The 17,792-nt window shown below is 58.1% G+C and overlaps 1 protein-coding gene across 8 annotated transcripts in view; it reads left to right on the top strand.

Moving 5' to 3' along the window:
* Window positions 1–17,544, top strand: part of LPCAT1 (lysophosphatidylcholine acyltransferase 1) — a 41,026-nt gene extending 23,482 nt beyond the window's left edge. For 2 of the 8 annotated variants that reach the window (XM_036847567.1, XM_036847572.1), the window contains 11 exons: window positions 2,034–2,146; window positions 3,470–3,530; window positions 3,824–3,882; window positions 5,471–5,505; window positions 6,448–6,502; window positions 8,235–8,317; window positions 10,636–10,761; window positions 11,360–11,513; window positions 11,838–11,936; window positions 15,427–15,614; window positions 17,344–17,544. In XM_036847567.1, coding sequence (XP_036703462.1) covers window positions 2,034–2,146; window positions 3,470–3,530; window positions 3,824–3,882; window positions 5,471–5,505; window positions 6,448–6,502; window positions 8,235–8,317; window positions 10,636–10,761; window positions 11,360–11,513; window positions 11,838–11,936; window positions 15,427–15,614; window positions 17,344–17,521 — 1,151 coding nt within the window. In that variant the 3' untranslated portion in view covers window positions 17,522–17,544. Of the gene's footprint in view, window positions 1–2,033; window positions 2,147–3,469; window positions 3,531–3,823; window positions 3,883–5,470; window positions 5,506–6,447; window positions 6,503–8,234; window positions 8,318–10,635; window positions 10,762–11,359; window positions 11,514–11,808; window positions 11,937–14,127; window positions 14,270–14,807; window positions 15,344–15,426 lie in introns of all 8 variants that reach the window. The other 6 variants (XR_005019332.1, XR_005019333.1, XM_036847568.1 and 3 more) reach the window with 6 other exon arrangements.
* The last annotated feature ends 248 nt before the right edge of the window (window positions 17,545–17,792 follow it).

Here is a 17,792-nt window from a genome sequence, read left to right as displayed (position 1 = left end):
TGTTACCCTCGTCACACAGAAGCTCTAGAAGTTGGGGACAACTCAGTAACTGTCCCATTGGGTTAGTTTCTGTACCATAAACCCAGGTGTATGAGCGTCCTGAGACCTCGTAACCCGTCACCAAAGCTGAGGGCTTAAAGTCACCGGAATTCATCCTCTCCCAGCTCCAGGGCCAGAAGCCTGCCATCAACGTGCCCCAGGGCCCCGCTCCCTCCGGAGGCTCCGGGGGAGGGTCCTTCCTGCGTCTCCCATGCATTTACCGACCGCTTCAAATGTCTCGACCACAGAGCCGCCCGCGGCCTTTCAGCGAAGCAGGCATCGGGCCCTTGTTGTCCGGGCTCGGGGCTCGCGGGACAGAGACTGCATTTCCCTTCCGTCCTCAGAAGCGTGCAGTTCTCGGGTGGGACTCGGGTGGGGTCCCCACAGACACGCGAAGTCGGGGACCCCTGCCGTCCTGAGTCCAGAGAGCCCTCCGGGTTCCCCGCCTTGGGCCTCGGGTCCGTCCAGGAATTGGGAAAAGCCTCCTCATCCGCTTTCTTCTCTTTGCCGTGTAGACAGAGTAGCTCTGACCGGTAAAACCCACCCCCCTGCCAGGTGAGCAGGCCTCCTTCCCCCTCGCCCTCTGGGAAGCAGCGCCGTGCTCGGGCAAGACGCTCGCTGGGCTCACCTGTGTCTCTGCGCACCGTCCTTCTGGGTGATTCCACCAAACCTCCCTTTCCTTCTCATGGTCATTTTTTAGCAGCATCAGGAGAAATCGGTGAGGAGGGATAAAATAGTTCCAAGTTGGTGAAGAAGCAAAATGTTTCAAGACACGGGAAAAACTATCACTGAGATCCACTTAGATTTTATGCGTGCCATGGACCCAGCTAGATAGAATTTTATTCTTTTTTAAAATGTCTTTTCTTTGCTTTTTGGAAGACCTCCAAGAAATAAAAGTCATGAAACATTACTCTTTACAAGTAACAGAAATGCTCAGAACAGAAGCTCAGAGCTCATCTTGGGCCCAGTGGGGTGTGGCCCTGGGGCAGAGCAGGTGGGGACGTGGCCTCACCGGCCCAGGAGGGTGACCAACTGCCACGGCCTCTGCCTGCCATCAGTTCAAAGTTTTCTAAGAAGTATCTTCCCACCTTTACATCCTCGTTCGAGAGGACCAGTGTGCTGGGTGTCGCCATCAGCCTCGGTCAGGGAGCCCTGACTTCACACACTTGCTGGGGGGCCGTGTGTGTGGTGCTGGAATGGGGTCTGTGTGAGTGTCCTGGGGCAGCCGTGACAAAGCACCACAGACCACACAGCTCAAAACTACAGAAATGTATATTCTCTCACTGTTCCGGGGGCCAGAAGTCCAAAATCAAGGTGTCGGCAGGTTGGTCCCAAGGGAGAGTCCATCCCAGGCCGCCCTCCAGTGTCCAGTGGTCCCGGCTCTCCTGGGCCTCCCCCGGCCATGGCCACGTCACCCCGTCCTTGCCTCTGTCATCGCGTGGCGATCTCTCCCTCTCTCCTCCTTACGGGGACACTAGTCACTGATCAGGGCCCACCCGACGAAGTGTGACCTCCTCTGAACTTGACTGCATCTGCAGAGACCCTGTTTCCAAACGAAGTCAGTCACAGGCACCTGGGCTAGGACGTCAGCCTGTCTCTCTGAGGGACAGAGTTCAGCCCGCAGTGAGGCTGGTGGGGTCCGAGCCACGTGCCCCAGGCCCTTCTGGCTCTGGGGCCTCCCCACTTCCCCCCCAGCCCCCCACCGGTGACACGGGTGACCAGAGGCTCTCCACTCCCCATGGGGTCAGCCCCATCTGTCTCTTTCTCCTGATTTGTCATCTGTGGACGCTTGGAGCTGTTACTGATGGCCCCGCAGGCTGCAGGGCTTCTGGCCATCCTCTAAGTCCGCTGAGGCTTCAGTGCCCCCCCCCATCCCTCGTGGTCCGCGCTGCCTGCCCCGTGGCTCAGCCCTCGGGGCACCTCTGGGGGGCTCACCTCTCACCGGGCACCCTGGGCAGCCACCCCAACACGAGCACCGCCCCCCTCTCTTTCAGCTCTGATAAAGTACATCCGGCCGGTGTTCGTGTCGCGGATGGACCAGGATTCCCGCAGGAAGACGGTGGAAGTGATCAAGAGGCGGGCGCAGTCCAGCGGGAAGTGGCCGCAGGTGCGCAGTGCTGCTTGCGCTCTCAGCAGTTATTCCAAGAGAGGCGGCCTTAGGGATTGGAGGGGAAAGAGAAACACGAGGGCCAGAGCTTGCTTTCCCTGGAGGCTGGGTTCCTTGTGTTTCGTTTTATTTTCGATGAGTGCAAATCCAAGAATGTGCCGGATATCAGGTATTTTGGGTTCTGGCGTTTTAAAAATAAAAGAAATAGGGGAAAACAATTCTCACTTGCATCTCAAGTTCCTGAATCATCTTTTAAGTTCTGTGTCGGAAAGAGCCGGCTGCCCTGGCCCTGGGGTCAGCGTGGTCTCATTTCTGAATACCGCGTTAGGCTGCAAGGTGTACCCCATTGCTTCTAAAAGTTCCGGGCTTGTCTGGCGTGTGTCTGGTTCCCTCGGGGCATCGGGAAGGCTGCCCCGGGCCGGGGGGCGGGGCCTCGGCCAGTGTTAGCTGTGGGTGCGTTTGACCTGTGCTGTACACGTATAGTTTTTCTTTTCACTTGAGCCGACCTTGAGAAGCTGGAAATCCCACAGGACTCTCTGGGCTCTGGCTGCTCAGAAGACATTGAAGGCCTTGCTTGTGGCACCCATGCCCGAGGACAGGCAGCCCCCCTGGGGGCTGTGCTTCCAGGGTCTCTAGCTGCCGCCCGCACAAGAATAGGTTGACCCCCTCCGCCATTCAGCCCACCTGCCTGACCCTCAGGCGTGCTGGGCTCGGTCCCGTGCCGACTCAGTGCCCCTTGGACATGCTCTTTCTCCAGGGCCCAGGATTGAAGGCAACCTCAAGGGCTGTATTTTCCACCACGCAGGGGAAAGTTAGCTTACGTTATGTTGCTGGAAGTCAGTAGGAATTGGAGTGATTGGAGGTCCTGGTGAGGCGGCTGATGCTGTGGGTGTTTGCGTCGCTGGCCCGGCCCCAGCCTCTCCCCTCCCCGCCCCCCCCCCCCAACCCCGCCGAGGCCCCGTACTCAGCCACGGGCTCTCCATCCCGGCGCCTCTGTCCTGCTTTGTGCTCGTGGCTGTCTCTCCAGGCAGTGGGGTCTCGTCTGCACAGCAGCTGCAGGTGGGCACTACGGCCACCTGTTCACATATCCCGCCGCCCAAGAAGGCACATGCTGTTTGTGTACCTGCGTTGCTTCCAGGTTTTAGTCAAACCAGCAGTTAGAAGGGAAATTAATGAAGGCTTCCATATGCATCTTAACTTTTTCAACTGAATATAATTAAAGTACCTAAATCACATCAGGACTAGAGGAAATAGGTTGTGAAATTGGCCCCTGTGAACTCTGAACTGTCCCTTTGATGCTGATTTGTTTTTTTCCACTTCAAGATAATGATTTTCCCAGAAGGCACTTGTACCAACAGGACCTGCCTAATTACCTTCAAGCCTGGTAAGTAGTTTTCTTAATTATTTCTTTTTCGCCTTGAGAAGGCGAGGGAGACCCTCACTCCCCCCAAAGTGCCTCAGCCCGGAGATGCTCTTGTGCCCGTTTCCTGTGACCCTGGGGTTTTCTCTGAGTGTCCACGGCTGGCACAGATGTTGAGGAAAGCTGCCCAGCACTGAATGACTGCTGACCGGGAAGGCCTGGCAGAGAAGCCCACTTTGTTCTGAGCCCCACACGGGAAGTGTGGGCGGGGGACTTGCTGCCACGGAGATAAGAGGCGTCCCTTTCTCCCTCTGCAGGTGCGTTCATCCCAGGCGTCCCTGTCCAGCCGGTGGTTCTGCGCTACCCAAATAAACTGGTGAGTGTCTTTTCCTGGCACGGATGTCCAGTGAATTTCCTGGGCCTGGGAATCGCCCGGTATCTCAGGACGTTGTCTCCATCTACCCTGGCATTCTGGAACATTCCCCAGCACTAGCTCACGAAGCCCCGCTTTCGTGGATCACAAAGCCCTGGCCCTTCCTCGAGCCTGCCGTGTAGGTGTGAGACCCCCGTGTCCTCAGTGGCTCTTGCCTCCCAGTTCGCACTCTGGGACATTTTAAAACTGAGGATATTTAAGTCCCAAAGGCTAACGAGCAGGAGGGAAAGGGATTAAGTGCCTCCATGGTCCCTCTGCCAGGTGCAGAAGGGTGGTCTTGACGGACCCCAGCTCAGCCCGCAGGGTGGGGGGCCTGGGCGAGGTTCTGGTGCCTGTGGGCACTCCTCCGGGGCCGCCCCGTCTGTAACCCCCATGTGACACCTGTGGGCCCCAAGGGCTTTCCGCCCGCCCTCTTCCGGGCCAGCGCCCTGGGGTCCAAGGTCAGTGCACTGACCCTGTGCCCGTGGGTGTGGACGGGCCCAGTGTGAGAGTGCCAGTCAGAAGTGGCAGCCACACGGGCCGGCAGACACAACCGGTTCTTACAGCTCTGAAGAGGTGCGTTCGCTAGCCAGTTTCTGAGAATGAGAATCCATCACCAGTGTGTAGAACTCTAGATTTTCCCCTTTTAAGTTTGCTCCATCGGCTTATTTGAAGCACGGCACTGGGTTCTTCTGGGAGCGTTCAGCTCGGTTGCCGGGGAGCTGTGACCTCTGCCCTGCGCTCATGGTCTATGCCACGTGCTCTTTGGCTGCCTAAGGTTTGAGCACAGACCCGCATGGAGGGGGCTGGGCTGGGGACTGCGTGTGAGACGCCCCGTGGCAGGTGGGTTTCCAGGAGCCATGAGGGTGCGGGTGGGTGTCAGGCCTGCGAGAGAAGGAAGCCGTGGTGGGTGACCGGTGTCAGGGTAGAAGCAGGACCTGTGTCACCCACGGTCCTCACCTAGGCAGCTGAGGATGGAGAGCGTCTGAAATGTCCCCGTGGGACCCCGGGCAGGCACGGGGTGGGGGAGATGTGGCCCTGTGGCTTTGTTCCACGCTCCCTGCCCCCGCCCGGGGCTGACCGTCGGGGGCGCGCGTCTCTGACCGAGAGTCCAGGCGAGGACCCTGGGGGCTCAGGTGGGTGTGGAGCTGGAACGAGGCTGCCAACAGCATCACCTGGCTAGGTGGTGGTGACGGGCAGGGCAGGGCCTGCAGAGCACAGAGCAGGTCCGGGCGTGGACTGAAGTTGCCCTGGGCGCCCGGAGAAGGAGGAGGCAGAAGGGGGGCAGGACGGGGTCTTGGGCAGACGCTGGGATGGGTGACCCCGGGGCCGTGGGAGGAGAGGTGAGCGAGTCTGGGGGGACCTGCGGTGGTGGGCTCCCCCTTCTCCCCTGCCCCAGAGGGGACGTGGGTGGTAGGGAAGACAGCGCCTCTGGGGCCCCAGGTGGCCGGGGCGAGGGCCGGGGCGAGGCCGGCATGCCCGTGGGCGGGGAGGAGGGGCGTGGCACACACGGGGCTTCCTTCCTGACTCATCGCTCCTTTCCTGCCCCCAGGACACCATCACCTGGACGTGGCAAGGCCCCGGAGCGTAAGTCAGACCCCGCCCTGTCCTGTTTGTCCTGTCCTCCCGGGAAAGCAGGCCCGCTCCAGTGCCCGCCGTGCTGCTGACTTTAGCAAAGGCAGAAACGGAGCGCAGGGCCACTGCTGCTGGACAGCAGTTCAGTTCGGCCCAGGGAGGCTAGCTGCACGAGGCTGGCCTTCTTCACGCTCCTGGATTCCAGGACTGAAGTTAAGTGCCCTAGGCCCTGGCGGGAAGGTAACCGAGAACCTCTCTTCCCGCCTGTGTCTGTCAGCTCGGCGATCAGCTGCACGTGGTCGGCCCCGGAGAGGAGAGGGGAGCATGCGGCCTCCTCCCGCGCGGCTGCTGGGGGCGTACGGGGGTCCAGGCGCCGGCGTGTGGGCTGGCTTTCGGAGGCGGAGGGCTGGGTGGTGAGGCCACGCAGAGCCCTCCGAGGGCCCTGGCGCGTCCGAGTGGCGGGGGTGGCATTGCTGAGGCTGGAGGGCGGAGTGGGCGGAAGCCAGGCAATGTCTGGGAAGGGGATCCTTCGGGGTCCCGGTGGCCTGGGCTTGGGGCTGGCAGGACGGAGAGCTGAGGCCGGGCATGGGGATGGCATGATGTAGGGCCTGGGACAGCCAGGAGGGGACGGGGTCAGGTAGACGAGACTTCCTGAGCGGGAGGACAGACAGGGCACAGCGGCTTCCAGGGCACAGCCAGGCGGGTGTGCGTGTGTTTAATAAGCTCAGTGGAGACTTCTGTTAATCCAAGTAGCCTTGTCACTGGGTGGTGTGTTTAAGGTTCAGATTTAGGCTGAGGAAGGCTCAGCATCCCCTCCTGAAGGAGAATTGCCTGCTCGGTGGTGCCCTCTGCAGGGGAGCGGGGTCTGGAGACTTTGCTCCAGAACCAGAAGTAGTTTAACTAAAAGGAATTGAGACTCTTTTAACCAGTGCTGTAAATCCGTTCATTTTTAAGGTTGAAAATCCTGTGGCTCACGTTGTGTCAGTTTCACAATCAAGTGGAAATTGAGGTTTGTATAGATACAGTGTTACACAATGTTGTATGGGAGTTTATACAGATGCGATGTTATACAATGTTATATTGTCTGTATTGTTATAATGTTATGTTGTGGTCTCTATAGATACAGTGTTACTCAATGTTATTTTGATGTCTCTATACATATAATGTTATATGGATACAATGATATATAGGGGTCTCTGTAGATATATTATACAATGTCATGTTGGTATCTGTACAGATACAAAGTTATATGTCATCTGTCTTGCTTTGAACTTTTTCCATTTCTCATGGCTCCTTAAAGGTGCTTCCCAGGGGTTTTGCATCAACTTTGTGTCTCTTGCATGACTTTTTATCCATTCAGATAGGATTTTAAAAATCAACAGGAAGCTAAGCCCATCGTTCTTTTATTATGGTTAGCATAGCTTCAGGGCATATACAATTGGCATACCTGCAATTAATGATTCTTTTGGCTTATATTTTTACCCAGTACTAACACTGCTGATATCGTACTGCTGAACTTATCATACTGTTATCCTGTGTAACACTTGGTCAGACCAGGTAGACTGCCTCCCAGTATTCAGCCCATTTCCAAAGTCACAATACCTGTCCTCTCTACTCAAATAAATATGGTCACATTCATGCAGCCTGTAAATTTAATTGAGTGGATGAGGAATAGAGTTTATTTTCTTAAAAGGGGAATTAACTTGCTACTCCTACACCTGAAAATGAGAGCTGAGTCTTACACAACTTAAAGCATTTCATTTGCTACCTTCTGATAAATACTGCAGAGTAATACTGAATTTACAAATGAGCCCGGCTTTCAGCCAGGTTTTTCACTTCAGTAGAACATAAGCCACTTATAAAGGACTGGGCTGAAAGGGCCGTGGCCCGAGTCCAAGGGTGGCTGGCCTGCAACCCAGGATATTTTATGTGGCTCGTTTGCTGGTGGCCGGGAGGCAGCAGCGGGGTGAGACTCCAAGGAAGGTGCTCTATTTCAGACTGGTTTCTAATTTTTTAAGAGTCGGAAAGAAACTGTGTGGCTTTGTGAAATCACTCTAAACTCTTTCTTTGTGTCACTCCTACAAGATGCCAGTGCTAATATGAGGAACTGTTGCAACTTACAAAGTTTTTAAAAAGGTAGCAGTAAGTGAACGACTAGAATTATATGATGAGAATTGATAGGATTTGGGGATGTTCCTGTATTCTTGAATATCCATACTGAAGAAAAGGGCTCAGTGATGGTCTTTTTCCTTTTCTACAGTGGGGGGTTGGCACAGGGGGGTGTGAGACGTACTTATTTAAAACACGCAGAGACACACTTTCCTGGCACAGTTTATTATATTCTCCAAATGCAGTAGTTGTCAAAAAGCTAATAGTAGTCTTTCACGTGGAAATAATTTGTCGTGTTGCCCACAACACAAAACTGAGACTTTAGAAGTGGAAGCACACGTGCGATTCTTTTGGTTCTAAAGACTAAGCCCCTGTGTGAAGTCATAAGCGCGACTCACTGGCTTCCGTGGCGGAGGAGTGGTGCTCCCGGTGAGGAGAGGTGGGTTGTGAGTTGACACACGTGTGTGTCTGTGCACGCGCGCGCGTGCATGGGCAGCAGTGACGACTCCAAAGACGATCGCAGTGGAGGGACAGGTCTTGATTTGCCCGGGAGGAGGTCATCATCGTGGTGGTGGTGGGGCGAGGGCAGTGTCCTGTGCTCACGCAGGTAACCGGCGTCTCTGTGTGCGCAGTTCCTTCCCGTGTACACCCCCTCAGAGGAGGAGAAGAAGGACCCCACTCTGTACGCCAGCAACGTGCGGCACGTGATGGCAGAGTGAGTGAGCGCCCCTTCCGCGGCGGGGTGGCGGGGTCTGCGGGAAGCCCCGGTGCCCTTGGCCTCCCTGAGCGTTCGTTACTCAGTGTCCCCGTCTGCCAGTGTCGTGGCCTTGCTGTAAAACCAGTCAGCGGCACCGGGGCGACGGCTGGAACCAGCCTAGGCTGAGCATCGGCCAGACTGTGCTTGGCTGCGTGCTTTGTCTCCTGATTCTGTTGGAGGACATTTCTGCTTGTTCAACATTTGGAAGATGGTTCATTGCCACTTAATTCTGCACATTGCAAACGTCCCCATTAGCCAGCCGTCCCCAGGGGGGCTGCGTCCGTGCGCGTCCCTTGGAGACAGGCAGCGGGGCCGCGGGCGAGAGCACTGGCCTGGGTCGGCGCGTCCTCGACACTTGCCATCTACCCAGACAGCGTCCCGCCGAGCTAAGTGTGGTATTTCTGCGCTTAATCTTGCGCTGCTCGTACAACAGTGTGTGTGTAGCTAGGAATATTCTCACCTCCTATTTCCCTGCAGTCCCCGCTTGTTTCAGGCCCTGGCAGCCTCAGCCCAGGCCCCAGGTGCCTTCACCCCTCCTCTCAGTCCCAGCCTCTCCTGGGCAGGGGCTGCCTCTGAGTTCGGCCACGGCAGTGCCTGGAGGGGTGCTCGGACGGTGTCACCTGTGGGGAGGTGCACACAGCTGCCCTGGTGCGACTTAGGTGCTAAGGGAAAGTCCATCTCCTCACTGCGGATGCGTCGTCCCCGCTTTAGTGCATTCTGTGAGACACACTGAGCAAAATCATGCGTTTAACCTCAGCCAGGCGTTCAGTCTGCCCAGGCGCCCTCAGAGTGTTAGGCGCTGGGAGCGGAGTCCAGCAAAACGCGCCCGCTCCCCTCAGGCCCCCCTTCTCCGAATCCCACATGCGGACACAGAGCTGCCGGGATGCGGGAGATGCTCAACTCCCAACTTTTGGGAAGTCAGGGCAGTGAGTGACACCCTTGATCAACCTCTAGATAAGAAAATAATATCCACAGAATCGCAGGCCTGACAGGTTAGGTGTAATTTTTTTTTTTTTTTAGTTCATGTTCAGACAAATTAACCATTAAATATTTTAAATATGTATCCTAAAGAAACTTTTATCACGTCATATGATCTGTGTTAACAGAGACGCGTCATGTTCAGTGGAAAAGGGCAGAAACCCATCGAGTCTCCCCTTGCCTCACAGCCAGAACCACGGAGGTGGGCCGTCAGTCACCTCCCTGGTCTTTAGTCACACCGGGGCTGCACCTGGGAAGGGCCGGGGTCCCGACAAGCTTTTCAGGCGGCCCCTGAGCCAGCCTCGTCCCCCTTCCTGTGGATAGCCCGGGAGCTCCTGGGGCAGTTCTGGCGTCTGTCCCCACGCGACCAGGCCTAAGTGCTCTTAAGGGGAATTTAGCAGCCTCGGAAAGAAGCCTTCAAAGTCGCTGTTTCCTTATTACCTGACTGCACACAGCATTGCCATGGCAACAAGGAACTATAGCTGTGCCCCAGTACCCGCCAGGGACTGGTACCAGGACCCTCGGAGACCAAAATCCAAGGATGCTCGAGTCCCTTATGTGAGACAGTCTAGTGCAGCTGCCCTCTGTGTCCTTGGATGTGGAACCGCGGATCTGGAGGGCCGACTGTCCCATCGAAATGAGTAAACGCCCTTTCAGTTACGGAGGCGGGGTTGGGGGGCAGTTTTCTATATGTGGTAAATTTCCTACCGTGAATGCGCTTTCCGTGATAGTCAGGAGGAGGCTGTTGTTCTTGAAATCTGACGCCGCTCTGTGGAGTGACTGGGTTGTGACTCTCCCTGACTTCAGGGCGGTGCCAGCACAGAGAGCAGCGGCCCCTGCTGCCTGCAAAGATGGCTTGAGCTGAACTGACCACCGCTGCGGGCAGCGTCGTCCTCTTGAGGGCGCTAGATGCGCGCTAGTTCCCTAGCGGGCGGAAACCACAGTGATGCCAGGCTAACCCCGAAGCTGGGGCAGCCCCGGGTTCCAAGTAATTGAGGTTTGGGGTCAGCTATTCGGCCTTTATGTTTAGTGCTGAATATGGTCTTTATTTTGTTTATTTGTTTGTTTGTTTCTATTTTGGCCACACCTCAAGGCATGTAGGGTTGTTCCCCGACCAGGGATGGAACCCGGGCCGCTGCAGTGAAAGCGCCAAATCCTAACCACTAGGCCACCAGGGGACTCCCTGAACGTGGCCTTTAAGCATCACCCTTCCGCCCACCTCAGCGTCCAGAGCACTGGCTCTGCTGCCCCGAGGGGCCGGAGGGGGCGGCTGATGGCGGTGCCCTCCTCTCTCGCAGGGCCCTGGGCGTCTCCGTAACTGACTACACGTTTGAGGACTGCCAGCTGGCCCTGGCGGAAGGCCAGCTTCGTCTCCCCGCGGACACCTGCCTTCTAGAGTTTGCCAGGCTGGTGAGGGGCCTGGGGTGAGTTCCCTGGTCCTTTCTCTTGAGCGCCTAGTTGGAGGCAGTGCTCCGGTGGGCGCCTGTGACACTGCAGTGAGATGGTTCACAGAGGGGAGAGGCTCTGTGCCAGCCCGGACACCCACCAGGACGCCGCAGGGTCTCCGCCTGGGCACTTGGTGACCGAGCTGGAGGTCACGGGTGGTGGGCAATCGAGTTAATTAATGGTGCTTTTCCTGAGGTTTGGGGTTTTTTTTTTTTTTTTTTTTTTTTTCAAATACCAGCTTCATTCCACACAGAAATAAGTGTCTTAAACCCTGAATGGTCGGCCCTGGCTGTCTCTTTATGGACGCCCCCCTGCCCGCCGTCCGCCATCCCCTGAGGACCTGCCCAAGGGGGGGCCCCTACACCCACAGGGGTGTCAGTGCTTGTGCAGATGCTCACGCAGGGCACACTCGTGCCTTCAAGCTCCTGGAAGAGCCTCTTTTCTCGAGGACTGACTGCTGCCTGGTCCATGAATCGCTTTAATGTTTTGTTGGGTCTTAATACATAACAGTAAATCTGCCATTTTCAGCATTTTGTAATTTTATTGAAAAAAATGTTCCCCTCATTTTTTGTTTAGGCTAAAACCAGAAAAACTCGAACGCGATCTGGACAGACATGCAGAAAGTGCCAGGATGAAGCGGGGCGGGAGCTTGACTCTGCCCAAGTTCGCGGCGCAGCTGGAGGTCCCTGAGTCCAAGGCGCTGGAGGACCTGTTTGCCCTGTTTGATGAGGTAAGGCCTTGTGTGTGGGGTGGGGGGGGGGGGGGTTGGGGGCAGCTGTTTCCCTTGTGATAGAAATGTTCTTCAGACAATTTTGGAAGCAGAGAAGGGGAGACCAGCCCTTGTTGCCCATCCTCCCAGCCACCCAGTCTTTTGGGGTATTTTCTCCCCAAAAGATGCTGTCAAATGCACATAGAAATTTGGCTTTAAATCAACGTTTGCTGATAAACACGCCTGTAGTTTGGGGTTTTTTTAAGCGGGTTGCCAAAAGGCCTGTGACGTCACACCCATGCTCGGGAGGGGGCAGGGCTGTCTCCTGAAAGCGTCTCTTCCCAGAGAGGCGGTGGGGAGATGGACATGCGAGAGTACGTGGTCGCCTTGTCTGTCGTCTGCCGGCCGTCCCAGACCCTGGACACCATCCAGCTGGCGTTCAAGGTAAGCGTGGCGTTTACGTGACTTTTAAGCTGTGGGGTCAGTGAGACCTGGGTCACGTGAGACCTGTGATACTTTTTAGTCCCTTCTGACTTTGGTAAACTTACCGTTTGCCTGCTCTTCTCACATAAGCCTGTACTAGCCGTCGTTTGTAAAAAGGCCCGCAAACCTCCTCTACTTGATTTCTCCCTGGAATCAGAGTCCTCACTCATAAGAAGAGTGTGGAGAAGGGTCTTCCTGAGTCCTGGATGCCTGAGCAGGACCAATGGGTCCTATCTCCCAACACGGCCTCCCCATCAGCCTGTTGACCAGAGGAAAGCAGGGCTTCGGGACTAAGGAGCCGCCTGCCCTGGCATAGCCCAGAGCCAGGCCGTTCACCATGGGCGCAGTGAGTCTGGGAGACTGGGGAAGGCCCATGATGGGGTCCCGGCCCACCCGCAGATCCACCTGGCTGTCCTCAAGCATGGCCTCACCTGGTCAGTCCCCTAGGATGAAGCTGGGCACGCTTTGCCACCTAGAGACATTCTGTCTGTGTCTCACAGGTGCAACTCACATTAGCCAGACTCACGAAAACATGACGTATAGCTCAGGAAGCCGCTGTCACTCACTGCCGGGAGAACCCCTTCTCTCCCTTCTGACCCCAGCAGACCCTCTCCATGGCACACTGGGAGAGTCCCCCTCAGTGCAGGGCGACTTCTGCGGGTCAGGCCAAGGGGGTTAATCAGGTGGCGGCAGTGGTCCTTGGTAGCACCCTGTCTCAGAAAGCCTGTCCCCTCCTCCGGCCTTGGCGGGCACCTCCCAGGGTTGCCCTTGGGCTCATCGCCTCTGTGCCGGTGCTGCCTTGGCCACGCCCCATCTGGTGGCCCTGCAGCAGCTTCTCTGACGTCTCCCGTGGACTCTGCTACCACGACAGTGGCTGGCAGGGAGGTGGCCAGCTTGTTTCTCAGTGAAACAGCTGAGCATGAGCATGACCACCTTCTAGCAGCGCTCACAAGGCCCCCACCTGAGGGCAGGTGCAAGGGCTGCGGGGAGGATGGCACCGCTTGTGCCACCTTGTGGGTCCCAGCACTTCTCCACGACGACCTCCCCTGCAGTGACCACCCCTCACGGGCCCCCTGGGAAGGCAGACAGCCCCGTGCCCGGGCATCCCCATGGTGGTGCCAGTGTGTCCTGCTCATGTGGACATCCCGCCGCAGGAAGCCCACCTCTAGGCAGGAGGGCAGAGTGAACGCTCCAAAAAGTCTGGGGGGTTGGGGAGCAGGTTGGTCAGGGGGCCCCCAGCGTGGGGAGGAGAGCCCACAGACAGCGCGGGGGTGACGGCCTCCAGCTCTCCTGCAGCCCCTGGTCAGGCTGGGGGGAGGCAGGGGCCACTCCTCCAAAACTGGGGCAGGAGGAGGAGGACGCCAGGAGCTTACGGCGCAGGATGGAATGCGGTCGTGTGCTGGTCTCAGCCCGTCGGTAGCCAAGGTTGTGGCTGGACCGGCCCCTGTGGTTCTCAGTGTGACTGCAGTATGCCCTCGGCGACAACCATCAGGGAACTTTGAAAAGACAGGTCTATTACTCACAGGTCCTGGAGGGCACACGGCGCGCCCTGGGTGCAGCGAGTCACAGGTCACGGGGAGAGAGTGTGGATCTGGGGCTCTGCCTTTGTCGGGGTTGAGGGTAGGGGCCTAATTTTTTGGGGGATCACTCTTTCTTGGCGAATTTAAAGCGTAAGAGTGGGAATTAGGGCACGGGAGAGGAGAAGCAGGGTCACTGAGGTGGTCAGTTACGTGGGTCACCCAGGCCCTTCTGGAAGGGGGACCTCACGGGCGGCGGGGCGGCCTGGCTCCTTTCCTGGCGGTTTCACCGGTCACCGCGACTCACAGCGCAGTGTGTCCATTCAGGTGGGCATCCGTGAAGTGGGCACCTCGCAGCCAAAGGCTGAACGCCAGGTCCTCACGTTGCAGTGTATATACCACCCTTTCCTGGTGGATTTAAAACACAAGAGCAGGGAACTGAAGGCTCTCGGCTGCCACCCTGCCCGAGGTACTCAGTGCTCCCGAGGGCTTGGTCGTGCAGCTGAGTTCCCGCCATTCTGAGCCTGTGGTATCTGGGCCGGCTGGAGAGCTGGGAACGCCAAGGAGGAGAAGCAGCTGCCCTGGACAGTCGGGGCTGGCGGGGCCACGGGGTGACGCCTGCCCCTGCCTTGCAGATGTACGGGTCGCAGGAGGATGGCAGCATAGACGAGCACGCCCTGTCCAGCATCCTCAAGACCGCCGTGGGAGTGGCTGAGCTGACCGTGACCGACCTCTTCCGGGCGATCGACCAAGAGGAGAAGGGCAGGATCACGTTCGGTGGGTGGCTGGGAGCTGGGGAGGACGCCGCTAGTGCGAGGTGGGGGAGGCGCTGCCCCCTGCACTCTCGCCAGGCTCTCCTGAAACCTGGCAGGGCTGCGGTGGGAGCTTCCTGTCTCGCTTCTGCAGGCCATTAACAGAAGCACGTTCCCAGCCCAGCTGTAAAGTAGGCGCCATCCCCAGGGCTGCGGCCGGGCTGAGATCAGGGTCCCCGGTGCAGGGAGGGACTCCGTGCCCGGCCCGTCAGGACCGACTCCTGGGGCATCTCCTCTCCCGGGGTTTTGGCTGCGTCACCTGTCGCCACACAAAGCGGGACAGCCGAGCTCCTCAGGAGCTGGGACCGGAACCTGCCTGGGGACCGAGGCCGGGGCGGTGGGAACAGCAGGGGCCCCAGAAGGCGGCCGCGCAGCGCGCCGGCCCGCGTGCGCATCTGAGGCTGGGCCTGTAATCTCCCTAAAGGAAGAGGAGACGTTTGCTCAGGAAAGGTCATTGTGCGCGTTGTGTTTGGATGGGTTTTTAAATCGCATCCAAATGTCAGGCAGGCGCCGCGGCGCGCTGGTCTGGGTGTGCGCGCGTGTCTGCGCGAAAGGGGGCCGTGCCTCCCGGTGAGCGGGTGCTACTGCTGAGCCCTGACCGACCACGGACTCCCATGGAGGCGGCTCCGCTCCCGGCGGGAGCACGGCATCTCCCTGCAGCCGCTGGGGCTTGCGGTGCCCTGGGCCCGGGCCTCTCACCATCGCCGAGCCCCCAGGGTGCCGCAGCGCCGGCCCGAGGGCACTCCCCACCCCGGCGCCGGGACCCGGGGCCACCGGGAGACACACAGCCGCGCAGGCCCCACGATGGCTCGGGGTGGCTCTCTGCGCGCCTGGTGTCCCCAGGGCCTAGCTGTGTCCGTCGAGGCTCCTGCCTCGGGGGAACCAGGCCGCTGCCGGATGCTGAGCACCGAAAGCAGGAGCCGCCGAGAGGACGTGCGAGCCGCCCTGGTCTTCACGGGGACTGGGGTGCAGAGAAAACGGAGGTGCGGTGCCGCGCGGCCTCCCGGGGGTCCACGCAGATGCCGCGACGCCCCAGGGTGTGAGTGGGGCGCCAGGGAGAGACCCCGGACTCTAGACCTTTGCCCCCGCAGGCCGGTAACCGAGGTGCCTTTGTCTTTCCAGCCGACTTCGAGAGGTTTGCCGAAGCGTACCCCGACTTCGCGGAGGAGTACCTGTACCCCAAGCAGACGCGCTCCCAGAGCTGCGCACAGACGCCCCCGGCTCCCACCCCCAACGGCTTCTGCGCCGACTTCAGCCCCGAAGACTCGGCCGCTGGGACGGAGGCTTTTCGTAAGAAGCTGGACTAGGACGTAAGGTTCTGGAGAGACGAGGCCGCTCCCCAGCCGCCGCCCCGTTGGCCGTGACAGCGTGCGGGCTCCACGCTCCCACACGTGCTGTCCCTTTCCCGCCCTCCGGCCCGAGTCCTAGAGCAGCGCGGGCCCGAGGCCGTGGCCGCGCGCGCCCTGACCGGCGTGGTGGGCTTGTGGGGGCGGCTCCCGGGGCTCCCTTCCAGGTGGCACTCGGGGGCCGGCCCGGGCGTTGCTCTCTTTTCACCTCGAGCCTCCCGTTTTGTTTCCATCCTCTCCCACCGTCCCTGCTGGTCCGTTCCAGGCCACGCAGGCCGGCGGCTGCCACACGCACCTGAAAGCGGGACGTGTCACCCGCGTTTCGATTCCGGCACAAAGTCTCTGCCGACCTCGGTGGAATCGGTGGGCAGAACCGCCATCTGATTTTTCAACGTTTCTATATTTGCAGGAGCTCATGCGTATTTTATAAACTTCATTTAGATACTTCGGGAAACACTCAGCATTTTTTTATGAAGAGAATTGCTTTTCTACTTCATCTTCCTTTGAGGGTCAGGGGATGTTTATTTATAGGCCCTTTTCCTGACAGACCCCGAGGCTGTCTGGGGCTTTGAGCTAACTTTCCCTCCGGCCTCTCTCGACCAGGGAACTCCTCTCCATTGGGGCACCCGGCCCGGAACCACTTTTTTGCCTCCTCGGTCCTTTACAAACCCCCTCTTTTTATACCAGCTTGGGGTTTGTGTTTCCATGTGACATGATCTACTTCACCAAAGTGTCAGCTCCGATCAGAGCATTGAATGTTGGGGAGATAAGGTGGGCCGAGGGGAAATAGGGGGGGAGTTCCTGTCTCCCGGGCCGGGGGCCCCAGGGACGGTGACGCTCTGGAAGGCCCCGCCTGCGCTGACTGTCCCCCCCTTCGCACCAGGGTTCTCCGGGCATCTGGAGCCAGATGAGCCTCGGGGAAGGAGGGAGTGGGGAGCAGCGGCGACAGGCATTTGGGGCGCCCGGGAGGACTGGGGGGCTCCAGTCCCTCTCTGTGTCCGGGGGCGTCGGCGGGGTGCAGCGCCACCGGGCTCGGGGAGGGGTTCCAGGTGCTGCCTTCACTCTCATGACACCACCTTGATCCATCTCCTTGTGACATGACTAGAAACCTGTCCTCAAAGCACAATGACAACCACACACTGAGTTTGTTCCCTGAAGCAAAGCCTCTGGGTCTGTTTGGGAAATTGTTTTTGAGTTTCTAAGATGATTGGATTTTCTCTCGGGGGCATCTCCATAGGAAGTGACCACCAGAGCCAGAAGTACAGGGAAAATGTTTACTAACTTCCTGAGGCTTGGAGATGCGCGTGTCTACAGTTAGACGTCAGAAAAGGAAACACCCTTAACTTCCGTTCATTCCGAAGCCCCTCCTGCCCCGCGCAGGGTGCGGGGTGACTGACATCATTCCAGGGCGCTCGCCCGTCAGGCACAGAGCTTCCCGCACAGCCTTGGTAGCGAACAGGACTGATTTCATGATCGTGGGAGGCGTGGAGTTTCATTTTTAAAAGAGAAAAACCCACACCTGGCAATGAAGGAGGTGAACAAGCTGAGATGTTCTGAGGAAGGGCCTGGGCCCCGCGTCTGTGGATGAAGGGTTTTTGAATGAAATGCCACTGTGCGTTTTCAGGAAAAAGTCTCTGATAAACAGACACCGAATGGATGTTTGTTCCTCCTGATCTTGTTTTCTCTTTCGCAGCGACTTAGGGTCGCGGGCATCCAGAACTGTGAATGTACAGAGCTCGGGACTGAGTCCCCTTGTGTGGGCCCAGGAGCCACAGAGGCGCCCGCCGCCTGCACAGGCCCTGCCCGGCGCGAGGGGGGTGGGACGGGTGCCTCCAAACGAACTCACTCGGGGTTTTCAATGGAACGAATAAAACGCAAAATCTTACGTACTTGAGGACGTATTTGTTATGTGCGGTTTTTTTCATCAGAAAGACAACAGCAGACGTGACGCAGGGTGTGACAGGAGAACCAGTCCCGCTGGGATTTCTTAGTGCTTTTCCAGGACGTTGGGGAAGCATCGTAATTGAACTTCTGTAGAAAAAGCTTTCTGGATGGCAAAGGGAGGGTCGGAGGTTTCACTGGCACGCAGACAGCGGCTGACGTCTCACAGAACTCAGCCTCGTAGGCTGTCTGCCGACCTGC

This window comes from Balaenoptera musculus, chromosome 3 (assembly GCF_009873245.2).
Source record: "Balaenoptera musculus isolate JJ_BM4_2016_0621 chromosome 3, mBalMus1.pri.v3, whole genome shotgun sequence".
Lineage (NCBI taxonomy): Eukaryota > Metazoa > Chordata > Mammalia > Artiodactyla > Balaenopteridae > Balaenoptera > Balaenoptera musculus.
The sequence above is the reverse complement of the archived record's forward strand: the minus strand, read 5'-3'. Positions and strand labels throughout refer to the sequence as shown.